The sequence below is a fragment of the Scaptodrosophila lebanonensis genome, unplaced genomic scaffold (genome assembly GCF_003285725.1).
Source record: "Scaptodrosophila lebanonensis strain 11010-0011.00,11010-0021.00 unplaced genomic scaffold, SlebRS2 tig00000096-arrow-pilon, whole genome shotgun sequence".
NCBI lineage: Eukaryota > Metazoa > Arthropoda > Insecta > Diptera > Drosophilidae > Scaptodrosophila > Scaptodrosophila lebanonensis.
Window position 1 is genome coordinate 2,429,314 of NW_022060567.1, and position 26,088 is coordinate 2,455,401.

Sequence of the window (26,088 nt, forward strand, 5' to 3'; positions counted from 1 at the left end):
AAGTTACAAAAAAATGGTAAATAATGGTACATATAATGGTACAATCAACGATAAAATAATGGTAAAAATATGGTACATATAATAGTACAAACAATGGTACAAGCAATGGTAAAATAATGGTACAAACAATGGTTCAAACAATGGTACAAGCAATGGTAAAATAATGGCACAAACAATGGTACAAATAATGCTACAAGCAATGGTGAAAACAATGGTACAAGCAATGGTAAAATAAAGTTACAAAAAATGGTAAATAATGGTACATATAATGGTACAAACAATGGTACAAGCAATGATAAAATAATGGTACAAACAATGGTACATGAAATGGTAAAATAATGGTACAAGCAATGGTTCAAACACTGGTACAAGCAATGGTAAAATAATGGCATAAACAATGGTACAAATAATGCTACAAGCAATGGTGAAAACAATGGTACAAGCAATGGTAAAATAAAGTTACCAAAAATGTTAAAAAATGGTACATATAATGGTACAAACAATGGTACAAGCAATGATAAAATAATGGTACAAACAATGGTACATGAAATGGTAAAATAATGGTACAAGCAATGGTTCAAACACTGGTACAAGCAATGGTAAAATAATGGCATAAACAATGGTACAAATATTGCTACAAGCAATGGTGAAAACAATGGTACAAACAATGATAAAATAAAGTTACAAAAAATGGTAAATAATGGTACATATAATGGTACAAACAATGGTACAAACAACGATAAAATAATGGTACAAACAATGGTTCAAGCAATGGTACAAGCAATGGTATAGACAGTGGCACAATAAATATAATCGTGAACATCTTTTGCTTCAGGCCAAGCTAAAGTTCATCCAAGGCTCCAGATCGTAAAGGGACATATCGTGAGATTGAGGACTTTGGAAATTTCAGAAACTGGCATAAAACTAATGAACAATTGGTGCTCCAAAATCTTGACGATCACATTTTTCCTGCTGTTATGCGCTTACAAGTATATCTATGTATATAGCAACAAATGTACTCATATATTAAACAGCTGTGAATGTTTGGGGTGCGGGGCTTGCTCGATTGTACCATTATCTCATTAGGCTAATAAAGAAAATTCTTTAAGTTCTACTATGGCTTTAAATCACGCAAGACGTATTGGTTCCCAACGACTGATAATAACATAACGGGAGATATCCTCGCACAGTCCAAGACAGGCTAGGTACCTCCATACCCACATTCCCTCAATACATGCTTGGCAAATCAGCCTGTTCCGAAATTGAGGAATTCATACAGATAGACAAACGGACAGCGGTTGGACATATCTGCCATATCGGTAATATCGTCCTCGTTATGAAGCTTATTTATTTATTTATTTTACTAACAAACATAGCTGTCGATGAAAAACAACACAATGCAATAAAGAACTTCAAATAGAATGAAAAAAATGAGAGAGTAAAAAGGCTATATAAATTACAATAATATCAAATAACGAATCAAACTTGGTAGGGGTATTTCATTTGCCAAATGGCCAGCTATGCCCCGATTCACAGCACAGAGTAGTCAGACCTAACTAAAAGGAAATAGAGATGCGGAAATATAAATAAAAAAAAAATCAAAAACAAGTAAAATTAAATTGATTTAAGATACTACAGTAATAAAAGATAACAATATAAATAAAAGCTAAAAGTGGAGAATCACTGACAGGGTGGAAGAAGGTTTATTAACTGATTAAGAATATACTTATATATACTTTATGGGTTGACAAAACTGTAGCTTTGGGGTTTTACCACAGCAAACAATTTTCAGAGAGCCAAGAAAGAAAAAGTTGGATGTGCATTGTTTGTAGCATTTACATCACGTTAAGACTTACAAATCTATAACTAAAATACAAAGTGTGTGCATTTTTGTTAATGATATTAATAAACATGCATGTTTTATGTACTTAGCACTTAAAAAGATTTGTTTGGAGAAAAATGACAGGGAGAAATGGAAATAGATTCAAACCTGGGTAAAATCTGCGAGGCATAGATGCAGGGGAAGATGACGGTTGGCAAGAAGGCGACCCAAACAAACATCAAATACGTGAAGTCGAAGTGCTTCTGGTTCTCGTAGGTCTCCTCCAGCGAGAGGCGGGCGAAGCGCAGCACCATCAGTGGACAGACACAGACCACCTGGGCGGCCGCCATGCTGCCAAAGTTACGCTGTTTCCGCTTCTCGCGCCGCACGTCCATTTCCGCACTGTATAGATCGTAGGAGCGTGACTGGGCGGAGGAGCCCCCTCCTGTGCCGCCATTGCTGTGCGAGGTGACGGTGGTCAGGCCCGCTACGCCGCCTCCACTCAACGTACGCTCGCCCCCAGATGTCGATGTGGTCGATGAGTTTCTACGGGTAACGGGAACGAGAAAAAAAATCAAAGAAGAGGAATGAGAAACATTCTTAACAAATCGAGCAACCTCATTAAATGCAGCGCCCACAGCGACCAAATGAGCAAAGATTGAGCTCATTAGTGGCAACAGCCGACAGGCGACTGTGCTCCAATTTCTCAGCGCCGGCGACTTCTCCTCAATCCGCTCAATCCTCATCAGCTGCTGCCACACTGGCACGCCTTCTTTCTGCTGCTGCTGCTGCTGCTGGTGCTGCCTTTGTTTCCAAGTTCCGCCATATTAATCAACGCAATTAGAGACATGTTTAAGTAGAGAAAGAGTAGCAGCCGGGAGTGAAGTCCAATAATGAACTGTCACTGGTGTTTTGGTGGAGCGCGGCTTACGGCGTATGATTAATATATATTTCGATAACATGACACGGGTCATGAGGGCGTCCTTGCGCCACCGCCACCGCCACAGCCACAGCAACAGACACAGCCACAGCAGTTAAGCGTATGCCAAGAGCCCAACAATTTTCAAAAGCATATACTCGTACATATATACAGTGGGCGCCAAAAGTCTACATACGCCCCATATATTGCTACCTGGCAGAACCAAAGGTGTTTATTAAAAAACCAATACCAGCTTATGTATTTTTATAAAAGAAAACAAAAAATCATAAAATTAAGTTGTATCCCTACATAGCAGAGGTGGAGAAATATCGATAGTCGGCTCCATCGATAGTCGACGATAGTTTTCAGGAAACCATCGATAGTTCTTGATAATAAACGTATTTAAACAAATATGTTTAAAAATACAAATATAGGTTTAAGTTAAACAGCAAACTAAAATTTAACAAAAGAAAGTAATATTTCGTTGTTATTGATATAAAATATTGACTTATGAACATTCATAAACGATTATATACATATTTTGATATAAGCCATGGGTTCTTATTTGAAAAGAGCAACAAATTAATATTTTCCCAAGCTTCAACGAACAAGCATTCGGTTTCAATTTGATGGATTGGGATCGGTTATTACTATTGCATTAATTTAGTTACAGGACTATCCTCGCCTGGGTTAAAGCTTTTTAATTATTCTTACAAATTATAACATTTTTAAAACAATTCGAACGCAAATGTAATCAATCAATTTAACCAATATATTCCTTTTTTTCGCATACATATATTTTATAGTAAATATTAATAAATAGTTTTAAAAAGTTTAATACACGCTGTGAGCTACAATTATATTGTGCGCCCTTTGTTAGTTGTTGGTAAAGCTTTCAAGAAAAACTGTCTAAAACTATCGATAGTGCATGGCTACCATCTATGGTAGTTCGATAGTGCCCCACCATCGATGGTTCCGATAGTGCCATCGATAGTTCTCCACCTCTACTAATAGGTATAAACAAGAATCCATATTTCTTCCTTGACTAAAGTGTACATACGATTTTATTTGACACTTTTTACTTCAAACTGTGCATCACAATAAAACAGTAATTCCCCGATATTTAAAAGTCCAGATTTTGTTTAGCTCTAGAAATTACACCAAATTCTATTTGTACACGATTTTGATATAACACGGTTTGAAAATTAAAAATTTCATATATGTATATTTCTTTACACGGGTGTTTCTGGAATCCCTCTACCGTGTAAAAACAGAATTAGGTGTATTAACATTTCATTTAGTAGCTCTCTGGAACGATTCCGTGCCTAGCAATGGCTCCGCGTAAGAAAACTTCAACCGATTTGCGAAAATTGGTTTTAAAGCACAGAAATGAGAATAAAACTAGGCGAAATATCCAAACTCTTAAGTCTTAGCAAGTCCACTGTGCAGCCAATATTTAAAAACTATAGTATAAGAACAATGAGTGTCAAAAATAAACCTCGAAGTGGTCGTCCAAAAAAACTTGATCGTAGAGATGTCTCTTTTATTTTGAAAGAAGTGAACAAAAATCTAAAAGTACATGCTTCAAAATTAGACAAAGACGTCTCCCACTGTACATACATATGTATACTATATATGTATATACATATATGTATGTATGTACATATTCATTACTTACCTTTGTCGCATGCGCAAGTCGGCGCGATGCTCATACATCATAACCGCGAATGGTCCGTCGGGCGGTCGCAGCTCCTGCGAGGTGCGTATGTACAGATACGAGAGTAGTATGGCCGGTCCACAATACCTGCAAATGGAGCACAAATAGAGCCACGAGCTGTGTTCAAAATTTGTTCGCTTTTCATCAAAAGCTTAAACTGCATAATTAAGAGAGCCAACAAATAGAGTTCAGTTGAAAGGAAACTGTGTGGCACATTATCATGCGGACTAGACCAAAAAGAATTAAGTCTTTAATTCCGCTTTTAATCCTATTAACAGAACTATCGTAATATTATATATATAATAATATTTTTGATCAACATGACAAGACGAGTCGATCTATGCCTCTCTGTTTGTCTGTATGTCCGTCTGTCCGTATGAATACCTGGATCTCAGAGACTATAAGAGGTAGAGACACCAAACTTTGCACCAAAACTTGCCTTATGTGTATACGCTGTGCAGGTTTGTTTTATTTTTTTGAAATTTTTTTCTAAAATGCTGTTTGAAATTAAAAAAAAAATTAAAAAAAAATAGTTTTTAGTTAATATCGAATGATTTCGACACGTTATAGTGTGATTCATTATTTCTTGAGAGTGGGCTGAACACAACTGAAATTAATAATACGTACATATGTATATATAATAGTTGGACGATTTTATTTAATGGCCAGTGCAGGGGTAGAAGAAACTTTTGTACACGTTATTTATGCACAAAAAAATAAAAAACAGAAGAGAAGGAAATTTTGAGCATACACTACATACTCGTACATATAGTATTATACGTAAGGAAAAATGCGTACACTTTGGACCCAAATGGGAATAATGCAAAGAGCAGTTGTGACGCATTCGTTAGGACTTGATTCCACCTACTAAATGGCAAGACTGATGATATCGGGAAAGGAAATGGGGAAGAGGGTCGAATAACACATTCATTCCGGGGTTTTTTTTTTTAATAAATAGCTAACGAGTTCGATCACTTGTCTTCGTTCTACAGTCAATTGCTATACTTACATGAGTAGAAATAGGCCCCGAGTGTATTCGTGCATGTCATCCATCAAGTTCACGAGACATAATCCCATTCCGCTCAGTTGTTTCATGTAGTCCTGCAAGGTGGCATCGAGAAATAAAAAGACAAACAAATAATCACATGACAACGATATTTTTTTAACACTGAATGCCTCAAAGGTTGCGCGGCATAAACAATTACAGAGTTCGGAAAACCGCTGACCACACAAGCACGCATACACAGTTCAAAGTTCACTGTCCACTGACCCTATATATAGGTACGTGTGTGTGTGTGTGTGTGTGTGTGGGAATGTGAACTAGAGGTGTGCGTTAGTAGCGACTACTCATTGCACCGTGAAATTCGTAAGGATATCGCCTTTAGGGTTCACAAAAGCTTCCTATGTGACAAAAAATTATGAGAATTCCAAAATTAGAGATCCTACAAAAATGTAGTCCATTGATTAGACCAATAAAGATATAGAACAATTTTGTATTAATTCACGTATTAAGTAAGAGGAACAACATTTAAATCTTAAAGATTTATGTGCACATTTTATTAAAGAATTATTAGAAAATTTTCAAAAGTACTACTTTACTGAAATGTAAGAACTTTTCCCAGATTTGACCTTATACCTATCGGTGCTGGAAAATTTTGAATTCGTCAACTACACTGCTGAGAACTGTAATAAAAATATATATCTTGAGATGTTTCCTTCGTGACTGTGCGTGTCACGCACTCAGCTTTAGAATAAATACTTTCTGCCTGCTGGCTGTTCAGTTTTTTATGCACCGAACCTGCAATTTAAGCATTAAATTGATTTTATAATTATAGAGTTGGCTGGAGTTGAAATAGCCGGCGGTCGACGGATACAGGAGCAAGGACGCAGGCAACCACAGGACTCCAAATTGAAGTTGTGTCATTGCCGGCTATCTACGCGCAAGTGAGACAAAGGCAAAAGTTTCCACGGCCCTGTACGCTCCGTCGCACTGTGGGACCTTAGGCCAAAATAGGTTGCAAAAATCAAAAATTTCATGAACGCTTTTGGTAAAAAGCGTAAACGTATTTAATAGTACTAGTATAATTTCCCAGAGATTAAGAAAATTGTACTCTCAAGGAAATCCGAATCGGAAGTTGATTATTTTTAAATTGCAACTATAAACAGACCTATAATTTGTAAAATACTCCCTTCCTGAAAACGAGCTTGCTTCCATGGTTCAACAAATGTTGACTCATGGGAGAATGTTCTTAAAATATCAGTGCCTACTAATTGGACAAATATCAAAGAAAGTCCTAGACTCCAGAAACAAGAATTAAACAAATTTATATACAAACAGGGATTTATTTAAATTATTTTATAATGAAATTTAATACAATATGAAATAAACAAATTAAAATCATCATTATTTTAAATTTTTAAAATTGATGATTGATTTTTTTTAGGTCGATGTAAAAAATTACAAACTTGGTCATCTTTTTGGGCAATTATTATTTATATTGTGCAGCTTCTAGAAATCGTAGAACAGCGCGCAATGATTTGTTCTAAAGCTTAAGAATTGCTCTTTCAAAATAAATCAATTTTTCATGACAATATCTTTGTGCGTTCATGAGATATGATTTTTGCAACGAAAAATATGAGAAGGCCCCACTGTGCGTCGTTCGCCATTGTAAGCAATCGATTAGGAACTGCTCGTGAGGACCGGAGCTTAGGACTGCCGCAGTCTTTGCTGGTGTCGGTTCCATTTCTGTGGCAGATGTCATGGCAATATGAAAATACAATACGAAAATAACACAATGTGTATACACATGTATGTATGTATGTAACTATAGAATGGTATTGCTAGTAATTTATATTATGCCTGAGACATACGCACTCCTCTACTGTCATATCTCTAATTACAATACATATAGTTAAATAAATACATACTCGTACATACACATTAACGGCGCTGGCGAAATTTTCCCGTTCGGCTGCAAAACTTTAAGGCCATGGTCCGATGCACGCGCCGGAAACGGAAATTAAACCATGGGCGGAAATGAATTTATGGATTTTAGGCTCTAATTGCTGTAGGTAGATAACAAACAACAATAACAGCAACTTGCCAATTATTCACCTTAACTTTCGCTTTCATGAATGTAACTGGAGAATATTCAATGACGAAGCGCTGTGTCTAACAATTTGGTAGCATTTGAATTAATTTCACAAAGCCTTAAAATTCCAATAATTATTTACCCATAGCGACCTAAAAATGTGCTTACTAAATAGAATTGGATTAGCATTTATTTATTTTGTATTAATACATAAACGGACATTTATCAAACCTCTAGAATTTATTAATGAACACGAGCATAAGCATTTGAAAATGTAAAAAATGAATCCATTATTTAAATGCAACTCTGGCCATTAAAAAATAATGAAATATTACGTCCCATATATTCAAGCTACATTGTTGCAGTTAAATTTTAAATTTTTTTAAATTGACATACTTTTAATAAGTATTACAAAACTAATGAGATATGTTCAATTAATCAAATAAAAAAATGGAAAAATATAAATTTTGTAAATCATCTATACAATCAACTATAATTATGTCAGTTGATTTGTGGTATTAAACAAAAATAGAGACAATACAAAACACGCAGCACAAAATACAAAAGGGATGTTACATAAAAAATAGATATTAAAAAATGTTAAATGATATGCAATTCGATAGAATCCCAAGAAATGAAGAGTTCAATTGTTGTGTGAAATTTCAAGGACGAAGATTTCATAACCTATTATTTCGTGTAGCAATATGTGAAAATGTTTTGCGATCTTCCAGAGTTTGAAGGAAGAAACGGCAAAGTCTATTTAAATTGTAGGAAGATAATGGTGTGTCTTGGATGGCGCTAATCAAAAGTTGTTTCTAAACCGATTTCTAAGTTGTATATAGAGGACAAGAAACTCAGATAGAGTAGTCAAAAGTTGTTTACTAATTAGATATGTGGAAATCCCCAAAAAAAACGTCGGCTTTATTGGTAAAAGTGGAAATGCGTACATGAAAATAAATATCTAGACTGCGGGTAAAAACAGATGTTACTTTACAAATATACATAGTTCATTTTTTAAAAAAAACTTTCCAAATATCTAAAATGCTTGGCTCAGTCCCTATATAGTTGTTTATGGCACAGATCTATCGTATGCATAGAACCGAAAAATAGGTTCACCAACAAACACAACACTCCAAATAATCCAAGTTCAATAATAAATCATTATACTGGAAAACAAGCTCGTTTTTGCCAATAATCTCGCTGTAAATATAAATATTGATTTTTTGTTGAAATCAACCGATACTACAGTGAAGTCTCCTGTCAACCAACTTTTGTCCGCCCAAGAGGAGCGTCCGCTTAAATTTTCGCTTCCAACAAGTGCTTTGCTATTTAGCCGATTAAAATAAATTGACTTTATTCAATATAAAGATAATTGTGTACATATGTACAAATAACAATCAAAAACTAAATTCAAAAAGGAGCTTCAAATTTATTTAATTGCTTTTTTTTCAAAGATTCCGCAAGTTTTTAAGGATAAGTATTAAAATGCTTTATACTACTTAGTATCTTTAAAAAAAATGCTGCATGCCTAAAATGGTTACCGATACAATGTTAAGTTTTAGCCTATTTTGTAAAAATTATAACCTATATATTCTGGATTCAGATAGCATTTTTCGTTGCGACATGGTTATAAGTTACTCATTAATTCATCAGATTATTATTTTTAATTTTTTGACAAGACTGTTGTACGTCTGACATTTTTTTAAATAACTGATAGGCTTATTTGAAAGGAAGTTATAGCCATAAATGAAATCTATCCCCAAGCTCTGTTCACAGCTCTTGGTTTTGTAGCTATATCGCTGTCATCCTTGCTACGGCTTTCACGTGTGGAATGGGAGAGAGTTGATTTACAGCAATGATTTTTGATTCTTTGCCTTCACTTTTACATTCTTAAAGAGAGCATTCTGCTGGCAACTGCACTGCAAGGCCTAGTTTTGATCGACCTGCTAAAGGCGTCGCATTGCACCCTCGCACAGTGGGGCCTTCTGACTTTTTTCCTTGCAAAAATCATATCTTCTGAACGGAAGTCAAATCATTGCAAATTGTGCTATGATATTTAGAAGCTGCACAATATTAGCTCAAAGTTGAATTTTGTTGCCGGTGCAATATTTGCCTAATAAAATTGCCAAGTTTTTAACATAAAAAAATTTTTATTGATACATTTATTTTCAATAATGTTATACATATTTTAATTTTTCAATAATTAAAAAATACAAAAAAAAATGTTTAATTAAAAAAAATAAATAAGAAAATATTTTAAGTTATTATTTTATAATTACATTTTGCATTATGCAGAGCCATGTTCATAAAAAATCACCTTTTTAGGTTTTTGAAATAATAACCGTGAATTATATTTAAAAATACACAACTGACTGCTTTTTAAGTCAAAACTAGACTATTGCGCTGCACCAAAACTATGGATAATATATACCATTTCTGTACATATACATAGGATAACAAAGTAAGACCCCTTTTTGTCTGTTCAAATGCTTTAAACCAAAAAAATCCCAAAGTTGGCAAGCCCTCCGCCTCATATTTTAAATTACACTAGCTGTAAACACACCATCGTCAGCAGTTGATTTGCCTTCTGTTTCTTTTTGACAACCTGGTAAGTTATGGTTTTTAAGAATGGCCGTTTCTTGTGTTTCTACTTGACGGTTGGATCGGCAACCATCGGTGACGGCGGTGTTAATATAATTGTTTTACGCGCCATTTTCTAGTTTGAGCTGCTTGCAAGCCATTTTCGGCTATTTTCTAGTTCGATAACAGAAAACGGTAACCACTTTCTAGCCATTTTTTAAAATCCAAATTTACGTTAGCCAACAATAATTAATAAATAATTATAACGGCTCCTCTCACCAATCTAAAAAGGATTGACTCACATTTAATCACACCAATACAACCATTGAGCTTCGCTTCTATCGCATGTCACAGAGACACACACTTTTTTAATCCCCTCTCGGCGTGGTGGCGCCACAAAATTTCGCTACTACTGTCCACTTTATAAAAGCTTCATAAGTCCAACCAATCCACACGTAATAATATACTTCTCTCTACCGATGTTTTGAAAATAACTTTCCTTCGAATTAATTGAATTAGATGAAATTGATAGATGAAAATAAAGATAGAGAACTATATGTAATAATTATGTAGCTTTGGAGTTTTCCACAGTACAGTACAGTACAGAACAGGGATATAAAAAATACACTTACAATTGGACTTTTTCATAGATGTTACATACATATGCCGAATTTTAGAGCGATAGTTGTAATAATAAGGTGTTTTATGATGTGATATCAAATATAAATGAAAGGCACAATTGATTTCTTAGATAACTGTTGCTTAAAAGTGTTGCTAAGTTTGCAGTTTCGAGCTCATTCTGACTGTTTCCGACTTCATGTCACGATCATGTTGTGTCATTATCATTTTATTTCTTTGATTGCCTGTGTGACAATTTCAAAATACATCGAATAAGTGTGCCAGTTAATTTGAGTTCAGTGCCAGATTCTCCAGATCCTCGCATTACTCGTCCTCAGTGGAGCTACTATCGGAGTCGTCTGAGTCCTCCTCATCGTCCGATTCACTATCGCTGTCGTCTGACTCATCATCGCTGTCGTCCGACTCATCATCACTATCACTATCGTCCGACTCGTCATCGCTATCGTCTGACCCTTCATCGGGGTCTTCGTCATCCTTGTTCACCCCAAGTTCGTGCTGTTTCCCTTTTCGGCCAACGGGTCTGTTGTTTGGCTTCCTGTCGTACCAGTTCAACTCGGACTCAATATCGGAATAGTCGGAGTCGGAGTTCTCTTTTGGCACTGGCTCGTACTCCTCCGGTGGACCGTTCTGCTGAGGCTTTCGTCCATCCTCCCCCTCTTCCTCCTCCTCTTCCTCGTCGCTGCCACGCAATCGCTTCCGTAACATTTGCGAGAAATAATAGCTATCAGTATCGTGGCCGCCCCTCTTGCGCCGTGCAAATATCTCCTCAACCTCCTCCGCAGAGAGCGTCTTGTGGGTTGGAATGCGTTGAAAGTTGTACCAGTCCTTAATCGGATAGGCGTCGATCCATCCATCCTTGGCCTGCAAGAAGAGGAACAAGTTTCCACGCTCTTCTTCGCGATTGCCTTTGTACTGCCTGCCCTGCTTGCCGCCCACAGTCAGTATCCATGGCTGATCCTTGGCTCGATATTTTTTCGGGGGACTGGTTTTACGGAACCTCTTGCGTCCCCCGTTGTAAGCCGTGCCTGGGCCGTACCTGGGCTGCTCCTCCTCCTTGGGACGCGATTGCTCCCAATTATTCTCCCTCTGAATAGTGACCTCATCCCATTTGTCGAAGTTCACATTAAGGTTGGCGTTGAAACCCATGCCATGATGGACTATCCCAGTCTTTGCTAAGCGCACATTGTATTCCTTCACACTGCCAATACCAGATTTCGGTTTTGGTGGTGGCTTAGACATGTTGGCAGTAGATTTTTTTTCAGGAACTGACATCGCAAAGTCTGGACGTTCAAAGAATATGCTTTCTGTTCAATGACGGAGCAACTATGCCTACTTTATGAATTTTTTATAGCTGCGCAGAAGAATATTAGGGTAGAAATTTCGATAAGTCTAGGAAATCGATTGATTAGATGATGGAACATTTTTGTTGGATTTTATTATTTATTTATTATTTTTTTATTTCGATTTCTACCACAAGTGTTACTCAGAATTTTTTTAAAGATATAAATAAATCTGAGCTTGCAAATAACTGTTAACCGTTTCTCTATCACAAAATAACTGTTACCTACGGACGATTTTGGGAAATAGTCACAGGTGAACGGTTCACTTCGTTCGTTGAATATATCGTTCTCAGTTCATCCAAGAACCAGTTTTTATACTCTGTACATGAAATGGACACCCGACTTTAGCTTTTTTACTTGTTTAAAGTTCGACTAGTTTTACGCTATAATTAACATACGTATGTATGTACACAACAATTATTCTGGTAGAACTCCAGAAAGCCATCTAGGCAAGGTGCAACAAGAAGCATACCCCAAGTCCGTCTACTTACTTAGTAAGCCTAATTAACTAAGCACACGGAGGAGTGCATTCATTCGTTCAACTTAAGCTCTACACTACTCTAAACTACACTACACAGCACGGGGCTGCAGCGACTTAGCACAGCTGCCGACACCAAAATCTACTTACTGCCTTCAGATCCCCCCTTCCCCCACATACTTGTATTTGGCTTAGCAACTCGGCACTTTTCCCAAGTTTTTGCATACTACCATATGCTTAAGACATACATACATATGTACGTGCTTACATCTGCATTCGTACAAACATTCAGTCACAGCTGGAGCTCTTAACACACTCGTAAATGATTTTGTATGAAGAACTATTAAAAAGTTTGCAGTTCTCTTGGCAGGCAAGACCTCCTCCTTGGCAGCATTACTCAATCCTGAAGCAACAGTCGGGCATGAAAATCGCCCAAGTTTGAATATAATTGAAAGTAAAAAGAAAATAGTAGTGTAGCCCAACTGCGTATGCTGCGGAAAAGTTTATTCTTCAATTTGCGCTTTTCAAGGCCAACAACAATTTATCAGACTTAATTCTTGCTTTATTCGTAAGAAGTTAGATGGTATTCAGATATTCTGATTACATTTCTCATTCAGCATGGTAGTAGGACCGGATCAAGAGTTGTCAATAGGTATTGTTATTAAGTCAAGCTGTATTTACATTTTGACTCAAAGAGACACTGCAACAGCCGGCAGTGTTGGAAAATTGATCAATTGACACAAAAAAATAAACTAGTTGCTCGATCGTTACCCTTCTTATTTTCCCATTTTTTAGTCAATAATTTATACAACAATTTGTAATACTATTTTTTAACTTCTTGAGCAAAGAATTAACAAGAACTGTATTATCAGATCAGTATCAGCGCATAAATTATGAAATTATTTTATAAATAATAATGATAATGTAATAATGATGTATGAATGAGTAGCTTATGAAGCCTCCTAAATTTGGAATGTTAAGCGAAAAAGGTAAAAATTTTAATAATGAACGTTAATGAACGGCCTTAATTTAAAATCCTTTATCCGTTTATACATGTACGAGTATATGCCATTTTTAATAAAAATATATTTGATTTGTGCATATCCGAAATCGGTGTACTTAACAATTAAATTGCTTGTACCAGTTAAAATATTTATAAATCTTCGTTGATATCTTGAATCGTTGCCATTTGGTAACCGCTTATTGTAGTATGCGTCGCGCCATTAAACTAACTTAATTATGAACTTTCATTCCTCATTATAGGCTGCTGTTTAAACTCATCAAACACGATATTTTTATCTCAAGAAATCTCCATATAAGTTTTTAAAGGCGATTCATTTTACGAATACATATGTATATGTATTTTGATTATCTGGCTGAGAAAACACCACAATTTGAACAGACAGATTGATTCTGTGGGGAAACTTGTTGTTTTGATTCCGAAATTAAAATTCTACGGCTGTTAGAAGTTTCCCTTTCCTTTACATTTGTTTTGTAGCAGCGTGGTGTCATTGGGGCATAGATTTTGCATTATATTTCCACTATCAAAGAACTAATATTGTTGAATTGTTGGCCCGAGTGCCAATTTATATGCATACATACGCGAATGTTACAAATGCAATGTGATTTCAAAGAAGTCGTGGATGATGCAGCAAGCCACTTATGCTGGAACTCAATTTGATTTTCCCTCTGCTTCAAAAAGGGGAAATGCCACTTCAAGGCGATTCGCCTCATGCAAGTGTCTCCTTTTGTGCTTATGGCCTTGTACCTACAGTTCATATGAAGATAAATTGAATGTACGAGCTTAAGAACATTGGGAAAGGGAACCATTCGCTGATTGGACGCTTGCTGGTCTTTCTTTTCTATTGACATGCTTGTTAGCATCATATTTACTGTATTCCAGTAATACCTTTATTATTTCCACACCAAGGCCAGTTTTTGTAGGCTAAATAATTCCCTCCATTTTAAAAATATTTGAATTCATTTTTTATAAAAATAATTCTGCTTTAAATTGAAATTACAAAGGTAGCATCTAAATAAATTATTTTTATGAAAAGGCAACTGAAACGCCCGCAAAAACCGTCGTGCAAATCCGGACTTAACGGCCCTGCCTTCATTTCCGTCGAATTTCGCGTTTTGGTCGAAATCGTGTGATTTTATTTTCCCATACCAGGGACATCCACTTATTTTTTGTAACATGGGTTATTGAAACAGCTGACTGTGCTGAAAAAAGCTACCACACGCCAGCGTTGGCTTGTGCTGAAAAAAAAACCTTTACATTGCTACGTTTATTAAAGCGCTTTTTCACATACATTTTTTATTTATTTATTTTTTGGAGTGTTGTACATCAACTAACAATTTGTCAGATTTCGACAGCGAGGCGTAATTTGTTGTTGTTATGAGCAGTTATTTGGTCTTTTTTCATTTGGCTAAAAATAATTATTTTAAAACTGCATGCAACGTTTCGAATTTGCTTCGAAAATACCTTTAAAAAAAACCTTCAAATTTCCATGGCTTTAAGAAAAAATGTTTCAGAAAGGAACCAGTTGACTGTTTGTAGGAAAATTGCAATTGGCTTTTCCATTCGCCTACAGATTTGTCACCGTTTTGAAAACGGAAATTTGAAGTGTTTTTTGCGGAAATGGGTGCACGCTGTTGCAAGTGTACGAGCGAGAAAATATAGTAAGATAAAACAGTGTTAGGAAGTGTAGCTGCATTAATGCTGCAGAAGGTTGTGTACCGCAGAAGCACCAGAATGTTTACTAACATTGTTTTTGCAACATAGTTTCTTCACACGAAAATACATATTAACATACATTTTCGGCTGTGTCTATCTTTTATATTTATTAGCATATTAGCTAGCGGGGCCTCCCAACACAGTTAATCTGTTCCATTGTCAAAAGATACTATCTGGACTTGAATTTGCATTAGGTCATAAAAAATGATATCTTCAGATTTCGAGTCGCAAAAATGTTTTTGTAGTCGAGAACAAGTCTGAAATACCGTTCGTTTTCTTTTTAAGATATTCCATCGATAAACAATAATCTATAATTTCTCCCAATCAAGCAAATAAAATATGGTATAACTAGCAGGTGTTGCCCGTCTTAACCCGGCTCAATATAATGTTTCCAATTGTATTTATTTTGTGTGTGCATAACCTACCCATATGTTTTCACCTTATAAGTTACCAGTAGGAAGGCATTTAAGGTATTTAAATGAACATTTTCTGTTCTTGACAAAAAATTGTTCAGTAGTCCGTTACATTTTTGTTCTTGCCAAACTATTTCGTTAAACGAACATGACCACTATAACTAATATTTTTTTAAACCTCCCCCCTTGGAGTTAGAATTTTCCAAAAGCCTTTCTTAGTGTGCTCCTACACTATGATGGATACTATGAATGGATACTTGAGTCCAAATTTCATCTTTTACCGTTTGGGCTGTGCGTTGATCACCAATTAGTCAGGACAAACTGTTTTATATATAGAGATAACGCAACGTTTTAAGATAGACTATGTGCAAAAAAGGGGAATAATTATAAGGGTATATCCTAATTTTAAATTCACATTTGAGTCAATACGGTCACGCACAAACTCGGAATATGAAACACGGCACTGGTGTCAATGCCGTGCAGCGATGAGCCACGATCAAAAAGCACTGACAATTCTCATCTCAATTTGCTAGAGTAAAACTTTCGATAGTTGAAGCCACCGATACCATCAAAATATCGAAGTTTGAATGCAATAAGCAGAATATTTAAATAATAAAATCTAATTATTTATTGAGATCGATAAGAACAAATCATATACATACATACATCTGCCTGCAATGCGAAGCAGAATATGCGTAGCTCCGTTATTCGGTTTCTGCTTTACTATCGCTTACGCAGTCGTTGCTTAGCGACGGTAACTGTAAACTTTTGGCGTTTTGCCTTTGCAATTAACATTAAATGGTCAAAACGAAAGAAGATGAGCGAGCCAACAACTTGAAGTTGTTGTTGTTGTTTTGTATGTACATGCTACATACATATACAGGCATAGATACATATGCTTGTACATATGTATGTATGCATGGGCACACATAGACACGAACTGTTCCCAACTATTTGATATTTGATATATGATATATATATATATGTATATAGGAATGTATGAACGTACATACATACTTATTGATGTACATACATACATATGTACATGCTATACATACAGACGTATGTACGTTTGTAATACATATGGTGCTGGTGTAATTCATAATGCGAAATTCTTTCTAACCAACCTGCGTACGCCCTTGTAGTCCGTTGTCCTAAAAACCCCTTATGCCAAATGTACTAAAAAAGAAAAAATAACATAAAAATGTTTATGTTATAATGTTAATAATTTTTAATTAATTAACATTTCTTGCCCTGTCAGTGCAAGACGAATGTACTTTTGTACATACATATGTATGTATGTATGTACATACATGTGTACAAATGAACATTCACACATTAGTGTCTCACATTTTGCTTTGGCTACTTCAACCGTTTGCACGCAACTACACGAACAGCTGCTTGTATGTATGTATGTATGTGTGTGTGTGTATGTATACTTAGTTGTCCCCAACTGTTTGATATTTTGTATTGTTTGTTCTACCTGCATTTGTAAAATGCATATTTTAAAAATCGTTAAATGCAAAGTTGTAATTTTAGTTACGTAGATTATATTACCCAAATTTGAAATCGATCTGACAAAATTTATAACACAAACTTTTCATTTGAAAAAATGAATAAATATTAAAACCCCAATAATTCAAGCTCCAACACAAATTTCGAAAAACCGAGTATGCAGTTTTGTTTGTATTCTTTTATAGATTATAAAACCCAAATTTAAAGTTGATCGATTCAAAAATGCAGAATTTTCAAACAAACTTTGGAGCTACTTTTCCCCCCTTTGGAGCTCGAAAAATTCCAAAATTCCTTCTTAGTGCGCATCTACACCATGATAGAATACTTGAGCCCAAATTTCAGCTTCCTAGCTCTTACCGTTTGGGCTGTGCGTTGATTGCCAATCAGTCAGTCAGTCAGTTAGTCAGGACAAACTGTTTTATATATATAGAGATAATCTTAAAAATTATAAAAACTATGAAATAAATTAAAAAAATAAAAATAAGAGGACTACACCATGATCCTCACCACTATACATAAAGTATTATTGTCTATGGAATGTAAACTCAACTAGACCTTTATTTAAGTAACAGGAAATATCTTCCACCCCATAAAGTACATACTTAATCAATATGACGAGATAAATCGATATAGAATTGTCCGTCCGTCCGTCTGGATGAACGCCTGGATTTCAGAAACTGAGTGCAAATTGATCAAACTTGGTGAGTAGATTCTCTCTAAACTCTCATGAGTTTATTTAATTTGTTCCACACTTCCACCGCTAAAGAATTTCGTCAATACTGTCCACATTTTGAAAGTCACATAAACCAAATATTGCAAGCAAATATTATTATATAATTCTCTTTCAAATTTCATCCAAGTCGGTAAATTCTTAGAAGTGCTATTAGCGTAACAATTTTCGTGGAGGGTATTGATTTCTATTACTGGACAAATTCGTGGAAAGCAATACAAATTTGCGTTAGGATTATATACTTATAGTTGGTCCACGAAATACATTAAAATGCTATTTCAAATCACTCTCTGCAGCTGTTGCGGAACCAATGCTGTCGCTATCTTATTTGGGACACCAAAATACAAAAAGGTTTACGTAAGTTCCTATTCTGGCATTGGCATAAAAGCTTGTAATATTCGGCTTATCAAGAAAAAAGTTTTCAGGTTGGATTGTTTCCCAGTTGTTATACTCTATACATGAAATGTTGAAGAGTATATTAAACAGTATATTAATAATGTAACAGGCAGAAGGAGGCGTGGCAGACCCCACAAAGTATATATATTCTGTGGAAGTTTGTTTTAATTTTTTCCCCGCTTTTATTTCTCCTTATGGAGGATTTCCCGATTTTCTATTCGTATAATCGCATATATCTCAAGGACTGTAAGAGCTAGGAACCCCAAATGCGTTATGTGAATACGCAGATGTGTATTTCGGAATTTCCCAGCCTCCCCACTTTCCCCAGCAGTCGCTGATTTTCCATAGCTCCCGTATTTCTTGGAATTTTTCATTGAAATTCGGAAAGCACCTACAAATGTACAAAGTATTTGAAAGTCGGGACACCCGACTTTAGCGTCTCCACTTGTTTTCGTTTTCGGCTTTCGCTATCAAACAAAAAAGTAAAAAATAATAATAAAAAGAAGGAGAAAACTTTTCAAGCGAAACCTTGTCGTTTGACGTTGAACCTGTGTCCGTCCTCATGCTCAGCAAAGTCATTTGGGTAATGAACTGTTAGCGCTGTGCAATCTGGCCGAAAATCTGTTTTTGGATATTGCTCAAAATGCAAATAAACGGGACTGCTCTGTGGCATTTAACGAGCCCCGGCCCCAGCCCTGGCCCCAGTGCCAACATCGGACGAAGGATTCAGCCTGCGACATCGGCGCTCGATTATATTAGATAGCTGCGACGAAGGCGGAAGCTGCACGCAATTTAACGACTCCTGCGGGCATCCCTTTATATATACAGATATATATATATATATTTTGTTTTTATTTTATTTATATAAATGTGTGCAAGTATTTATATTTCTTTGGGACGCCTTATTGTACTCGCCGCTTGCGTTCTGCTTTTAAGCTTTTTGGCGGTTACTTTTTGCTTGCTTTCATTTAATTTGTATGGAAACGTAAATATCAAATACACTTTATTTGCTGTTTCGCTTGCCTTTCCCCAAGACTTGGACCCCTTGTTGCTGCTCCTTCGAGCTCCAACGCCTTGGCTTATGCAACATTTTTCTTGTGTCTTTGAGTTGGCATCACTGGACAGTTCCAGCACAGTGGCGCATTGTAAGAAATCAATTTGGGGAGGGGTCGTAAAACCTTTTTATGCTGTTGCGGTTCGTAAACTTGGGCCTGAACACGCCCATCAACAAGTGGCTGCAAATTGGAGCCCATTTGAGTGTAACAGCGAAAATAATTTCAACTAAATTCCCAAAAATCTTTTTCAGCTTAATGCGCGTTTCTTGTTCAGTTTATTGACTAAGTACGATGCCAACAAAAACAAAGCCAACGCCAAAAATTGCAGTGGCGATTGCCAAAAGCGTTATACGAGTATGAAGCAAACACATTAATAATAATTTATTTCCGCCCGCCTAGCTGGCAGCAACAACATCTGGAGCCAGAACTTTAGCCATAACAAGACGAGATGCCTAAACAAAAATTCCACAGCTGTTTGCCGCAATGTGACGAAAACAAGGAACTGTACTCCTCCCCTGCCCTTTCTCTATATCTATTCCCCGGTTTCTCCACACTCCACACTCTGCGCTCTACAGCAATGGCAAAAACCATGAAGGAGGCAACAAATTGCAACAGCAGGCGTAAGGAATAATCATTCCTCGCTCGTAATTTTGACTTTGACGAATTGCTGTGAAAGGATGCTTACATACAACACATACTATAATATACTTGTATGTATATGGCATTATGCTACTGTGTGTACAGTGTGCTCCTTCGATGGAAAATTGCAACCATTTATACAACTTTAAACACAACACTTTTCTATTTGCAGTTATTAGGAGTGGTTTCTTCAGCATTTAAAATCAATTCCTATTGTTTTTGCTTATTGTGATTCACTCACTTTATTGAAATTGTTTCAACATCGAGAAATCCTGCTTGCTAATAGAATTGTGTATATTTAAGTTGCTCTTCTAAAAAGTTTATTTTAAAAATGCGTCAGGAGTGATATATAATTTAATAATTTGTCTGGATGCCTTGTGAAAAGGTCGACTTTGTTGAGCATAGCATTATGTTTCTAGCGTTTTTAATTAAACAACCTAAATTTGCAATGAGTACTTTAACTAGAAAATGCAAAATTGCTTTTCAAAAAGAAAGTTGCACTATCGGTTATATAGCTGATATCCAATAGAACGAGGCCTAAAGTAATCCTTCTCTGCAGATGGGTATGACAAGCTAACGGACCAAGTTTCGTGTCCATATCTATTCTGGGTGTTTATCCAGATGTAGAGATAAACAGACATGTCTCGCTGGTCTTACTATGTGGTTTATAAAAGTCTTAAGGGTTCCACTATTTAAAATTGTGATCACCAGACTAGTTTTGAAAATATTTTTTCGACATCTCTTTTCCAAAAAGGCAGTCATGGCTAAGAAGCAATCATCATAAAAAAAGAATAATGATAAAGAGCTACCGTAAATGAAAACCGCAAAACAACAAACCAAATAAAAAAAAAAAACTAGAGAGCCAGTAATCAATTTTTTGCTAATCAGCCAACTGGTCCTTATTTGATGTCCTAATTTTTATCCACCGCTGGCCAACTGTGCAGCATGCGGGCGCCTTTGAAGCTCGACTTGTGTGTCGGAAAACTTTAAATGAAAAGCACTTAATAATAATTTACAAGTAAAAATGTTTGCGCCTGACTCTGGCAGTGGGTGGCTTGATTTTCCAGCTCTATATTTGAGTGTGTGTGTGTGCTTTGCTGGAGGCAGCAAACTAAACCGCAGCTGGTGGCATAGGAAGTGTGGCTAAGGAAGAAAATTGAATTCCGTTTGTCACATCCCGCAATAAAAAATGTCGTTTGCTCTTTGAGCAACGTCAAGGTCTTTCCAGGAATAAAGCTCACCTTTTAGCAGGGAAATGCGACTTAAAAAGACAAATTTAGCAGTTTGTTATCAAGTGCTTCATGGATCTATCGCAAACAGTGGATTCAAAGGGCAGCTGGAAACACACATAAGAGCTATCTCATGAAGACTGCAGATTACTGAGGAGTCGCTATTTCTTATTCTAGTACAGACTTCGAGTGAGGAGACTGAATCGTATGAAGAGAGAAAGTACGTCCGTCTCGGAACACATGAGAGACACAATATTGCGCTCCTACAGACACCTTGGGGAAAAATAGCTACAAACTTAAATTTAATTTAATTTAAGTCCAATTATTATTATTAACTATTGTACACATTACTAAAAGAATACCCTTAATTTAATAAAGAACTTCCGACTCTCCATTTGCGGAAAGCGAATTTTTTAAAACTTATCCCTCTCGCTCCCTTCCACAAAAGTTCTGTTTTTTTAGGTTACTCTCCAACTTGATGTCCTTTTAATTAAAATGTTCATACAAGTATAGTATTCGAGTGTGTAATGTTTTGATGAAAAAGATATGAAGGTCATTTGAAATAAAAAATGATTAGCACAGTCCAGGAAAGATTAGAGCACTACGCCTGTTTTTACATCGCAGTAAATGATTTTGCTGTGGCAGCATTTGATTCGATATTAATAATTTTTATACCCTGTACCCAAAAGGTAAAAGGGTATATTAGTTTTATGTGAGTGTACATGGAACACACAGAAGGAGGCGTGGCAGACCCCACATAGTATATATATGCTTGATCAGGAGGACAAGCCGAGTCGATGTAGCCATGTCCGTATGTCCGTCTGTCTGTCGGTCTGTATGAACGCAAGGATCTTAGAAAGTATAAGAACTGGAATAACCAAACTTGGTATCCATATTCTAAGCCCGAGAAAGGACGAGTTTGTTCATTTTATCTGATACACCTTCCCAAGAATTTCTATAATTTTGAAAAAATTAAAAAATTAAAATTTGGTAATCACACCCACATAGCGATTATATATCCGTATGTTTTAGCCATAAATAAAATCGCTGCCCGCAGCTGTTGTTGTTGCTGCTTTGGTTCAACACGCAGAGACACGATTCTGATGTAAATTTATTATGTGCATATGTTGAATATTTTATATGTAATTTAATTAATTAACTTTTTTTAAATATTTTTTTTAATTTTCCTTTTCTTGTGGAGAGTAGAGGGTATTTTACTGTCGGGCTTGCTCGACTGTAGCGTTATATCTTGTTACTAAAGGAAAGTTTTTTTTTAAATCTTTAGCTAATGTCTGTACATGAAATATAAAAGAGTATACAAGTATTAGGTTTGCGGGAGCTGAAAATGTAACAGGCAGAACGAGGCGTGACAGACCCCACAAAGTATATATATTCTTGATCAGCGTGACAAGACGAGTCGATCTAGCCCTGTCTGTCTGTCTGTCCGTCTGTCCGTCCGTATGAACACCTGGATCTCAGAGACTATAAGATGTAGAGACATCAAACTTTGCACAAAGATGCGTTATGTGTTTACGCTGTACAAGTTTGTTTTATTTTTTGAGAAAAATATTATAATTTACTATGGAATATAATAAATTTAGCTATTTGTTTTTTGAAGTGTGTGCATATTAATATTTAATATGGTTCAACATTAAATTGAATATGACATACTTTAATAGCGAAGTTGTACACTTTCTTTTGAATAGTAAAATTTACGATGTTTATATTTGATTTGAATGTGAAATAGTAGAAAATTAAATTTAATATGAAAATATTCATCTGTACATACTATGCCACCTTTTTATCAGTTTATACTTTGGGAAAATTACATCCTTTACGAGTTTTATTGCCAACAAATTTGGAAGTTTATGCCAAAATAAACGGCGATTTGGTCCATAGTGCAACCCACTGAATCAGCGGGCTAGGTATATGTGGACTCTAAGTATTTCTCAGAAAATCCAAATGCATGTTCTGGTAATACATGCTTTCTGTGTTGTATGGTAACAAGCTGTGTTCTCCGAAATCATACAGCTCCGCTTTGAGCAATTACGGGTACGTGTTCCATTCTTCAATCGCATTCATTTCATTCCAATTAATTACATCAGTCAAACACTCTTAAGAATGTAGAGACAGCATCTGATTTCGTTGGCAATGCTGCTATTCAAGTGACCTGACCTGTGCCCGACTTTAAGCCAGCATTACATTGCTATTTTAAATATCAATGACCCAAAACAACTGAAGTAGAGACTCACGTTTGGACTTAATAGCCAATTCCCCTTGGCACATACTGTGAGAACATCATTAGCATTGTTGCAACTACTGCCAACGCTCCTATTGTTGCCATTGTTACCATAAATGAGGAGCAGTGCGTGGGCACATGGAGCCATCAAAGTAGAGAATATTGGACTCTGGCAGCAGTAATGTTTTAAAACCATAATTTAATTGGGCCTGTGGGCAATGCTTTTGGCAAAGAGCCAGAAAACAGCCACCAACCATTGCCCATTTCTTCCGCACTCTACCACTCCTCCTCCGTGCCACTCGTCGAATTTTCTTCTTTTTTTGCACCGTATATGCCAGGAATTTTTGCGCTCTAATTAAAAGCACACCAGTTCGAGGAAAATTATCAGACAATACGATTAATAGCTTGGAATATATTTCGGGGAGCTTAACAAGTTGCCGGCGTAGACAAAAGTTTCTATCGTTGTTGTCCTGGAGACCAGTCGAAGTTTTCATAACGAAAATGCTAAATGCATAATTAAAAGCAATGCGCATTTTATAATTTTATTTAATTTGTTGTCGTTGCTGAATAATAATAAGAAAACAATGAGAGCCGACATCAGGATTATAATGTAAACAAGGAGCATTGTGATGGGAAGCATGAAAAATGGCAAGGCGCCAACAAAAAAAATGAAAGAGGAAGACGAAAAGACAGACAGCCAAGGGTAATGGCCGTAAAATGCTGACAAGCGACCAAAGACCAAGCGAGCACAAAAACACACATATGTATGTACACACACACACACACACACATGTACATGTGTATGTATCTGTATATATACATAAAGGCCACCTTTTAAGCATGGGCCGTGACCCATAGCTTGGGAACCGGCTGCGGTGCATGTGAGAGTGCGTCTTCCACCGCTGGCGATAATAACACAATTATATACTTACATAATTAAAGTCGTAAAGTGTACACACACCCAGAAAAGCTTACACACTCACACTCACACACATGTGTTCTACTCTGGCTGTTGCTCGGAGTCTTAATGGCAGGGCTAACTTGAGTTTAAAAAATTACACACAGCGTACACCCCAACATGTAGTGAGGAGTGAGGGAGTGAATTAAATTGCGGGGATTGAATATTTATTATTAAGAGAAAAATAATAAAAAGGAGTTGAAGTTGGGCTCAAATGTTTTCTAATCGTATTCATCTAAAACATCCTGCACATTTGTTTCCAAAAGCGGTGATATCCCTTCCTCTGACAACACAGTTATTTAGGTTTGTTCCTCAATGAATTCCATTTGATTGTTACAGACGTTCTTAGGAAATATTATAGGCCAAGTTGTAGCTCCTTTCGAGTAAATAAATAAACCAACGACGGCTAATTTTCTATTTAATGTTCTACTTAAATTTCTAGTACAATCTTTGTTTTTAAATGGGTATTCAAATAAAATTCATTCGCAGCCATTTGAAATTCTCGCAGATTCGGACTACACGCAATTAATAATTGTACGTATTTCTTATGCGAATCATCTTTTCAATATCAAAGTGACACTATTTTTCCGCCATTAAATTTGTTTGATATTAGTTGTTAAGATGATTAGATGTAAGAGTAAGTAGGCTGATCAGACCCACACAAGCACTGTCCAAATCAATCATTGGCACTGAAATATTTAATTAAGTCCCAACTCGACTGAAGCACTCCAAGAAGACTGCTAAGGCAGGCTAAGAAGAATATATATTCTTCGGCATTAGTTCGGAATCAATTTGGTAAATGGTGATCCCAAATAGAAGAACTTTTACATTTGGAAAGATTGAGGCAATTGACCCCCCAGTTGCAGATATAGTGGTCCAATTTGGATCGGACTGAAGGACTCGGAAATATATATATAATTAATACAGACAAATATATATACTTGTAAATAATGTATTTAAAATAATAAAAGATGATGTAAAAAATATCTCATTAAATACATGCCTTCAACGTCGTGGTCATTTATCCACCAAAAGAACACATCCATCCACGCTATCTGGACAACACAATAGTATAACCCCCCCCAAGACGTCTCCCCCCGGCGGCGACAGGTGGCAGCCCCACCACTGGGATAAGTCGCATCTGTCCAATCACCAGGTCGACTGACAACATATGATTATGGAAACTTATACAAGACAAATGAACGCAAAACGGTTCCACTTCGATGTCGATGTTACGGATACTCTGGCGGAACACTCCCAAGGAAGCAGTCGAGTCGACAGACCTAAAAAGACGACAACATGGCGGCGGATTACCTTCAGAGTTTAACCCAGAAACAACACCACATGGGATACAGCTACAGCCAAGACAGACAGACAGACGGCTAGAAATTGAGAGTCAGATGGAAAAATGTTCTTTTAGAAGCCCTAAGCCCCAAGGAATACAAACAAAAAAATTAAAAAATTAAAAGATTGCCTCAAAAAAAAATATATATACTTGTATGATTATTGAAAAATTGTCATATTGTTTGCCATTTTATTTTGCTTTATCCATCAATGATGTCTAAAGTATGTGAGTGATAATGTGTCAAC

The 26,088-nt window shown here is 36.2% G+C and overlaps 1 protein-coding gene across 1 annotated transcript in view; it reads right to left on the minus strand.

Annotated features, from left to right (window-relative positions):
- Positions 1-26,088, minus strand: part of LOC115627690 — a 50,751-nt gene that overhangs the window by 3,843 nt on the left and 20,820 nt on the right. Inside the window, exons 3-5 of the mRNA XM_030523433.1 lie at positions 5,468-5,559; positions 4,420-4,545; positions 1,991-2,368 (exon numbers count right to left, since the gene is read on the minus strand). Of these exons, the coding sequence (XP_030379293.1) occupies positions 1,991-2,368; positions 4,420-4,545; positions 5,468-5,559 (596 nt within the window). The remainder of the gene's footprint in view (positions 1-1,990; positions 2,369-4,419; positions 4,546-5,467; positions 5,560-26,088) is intronic.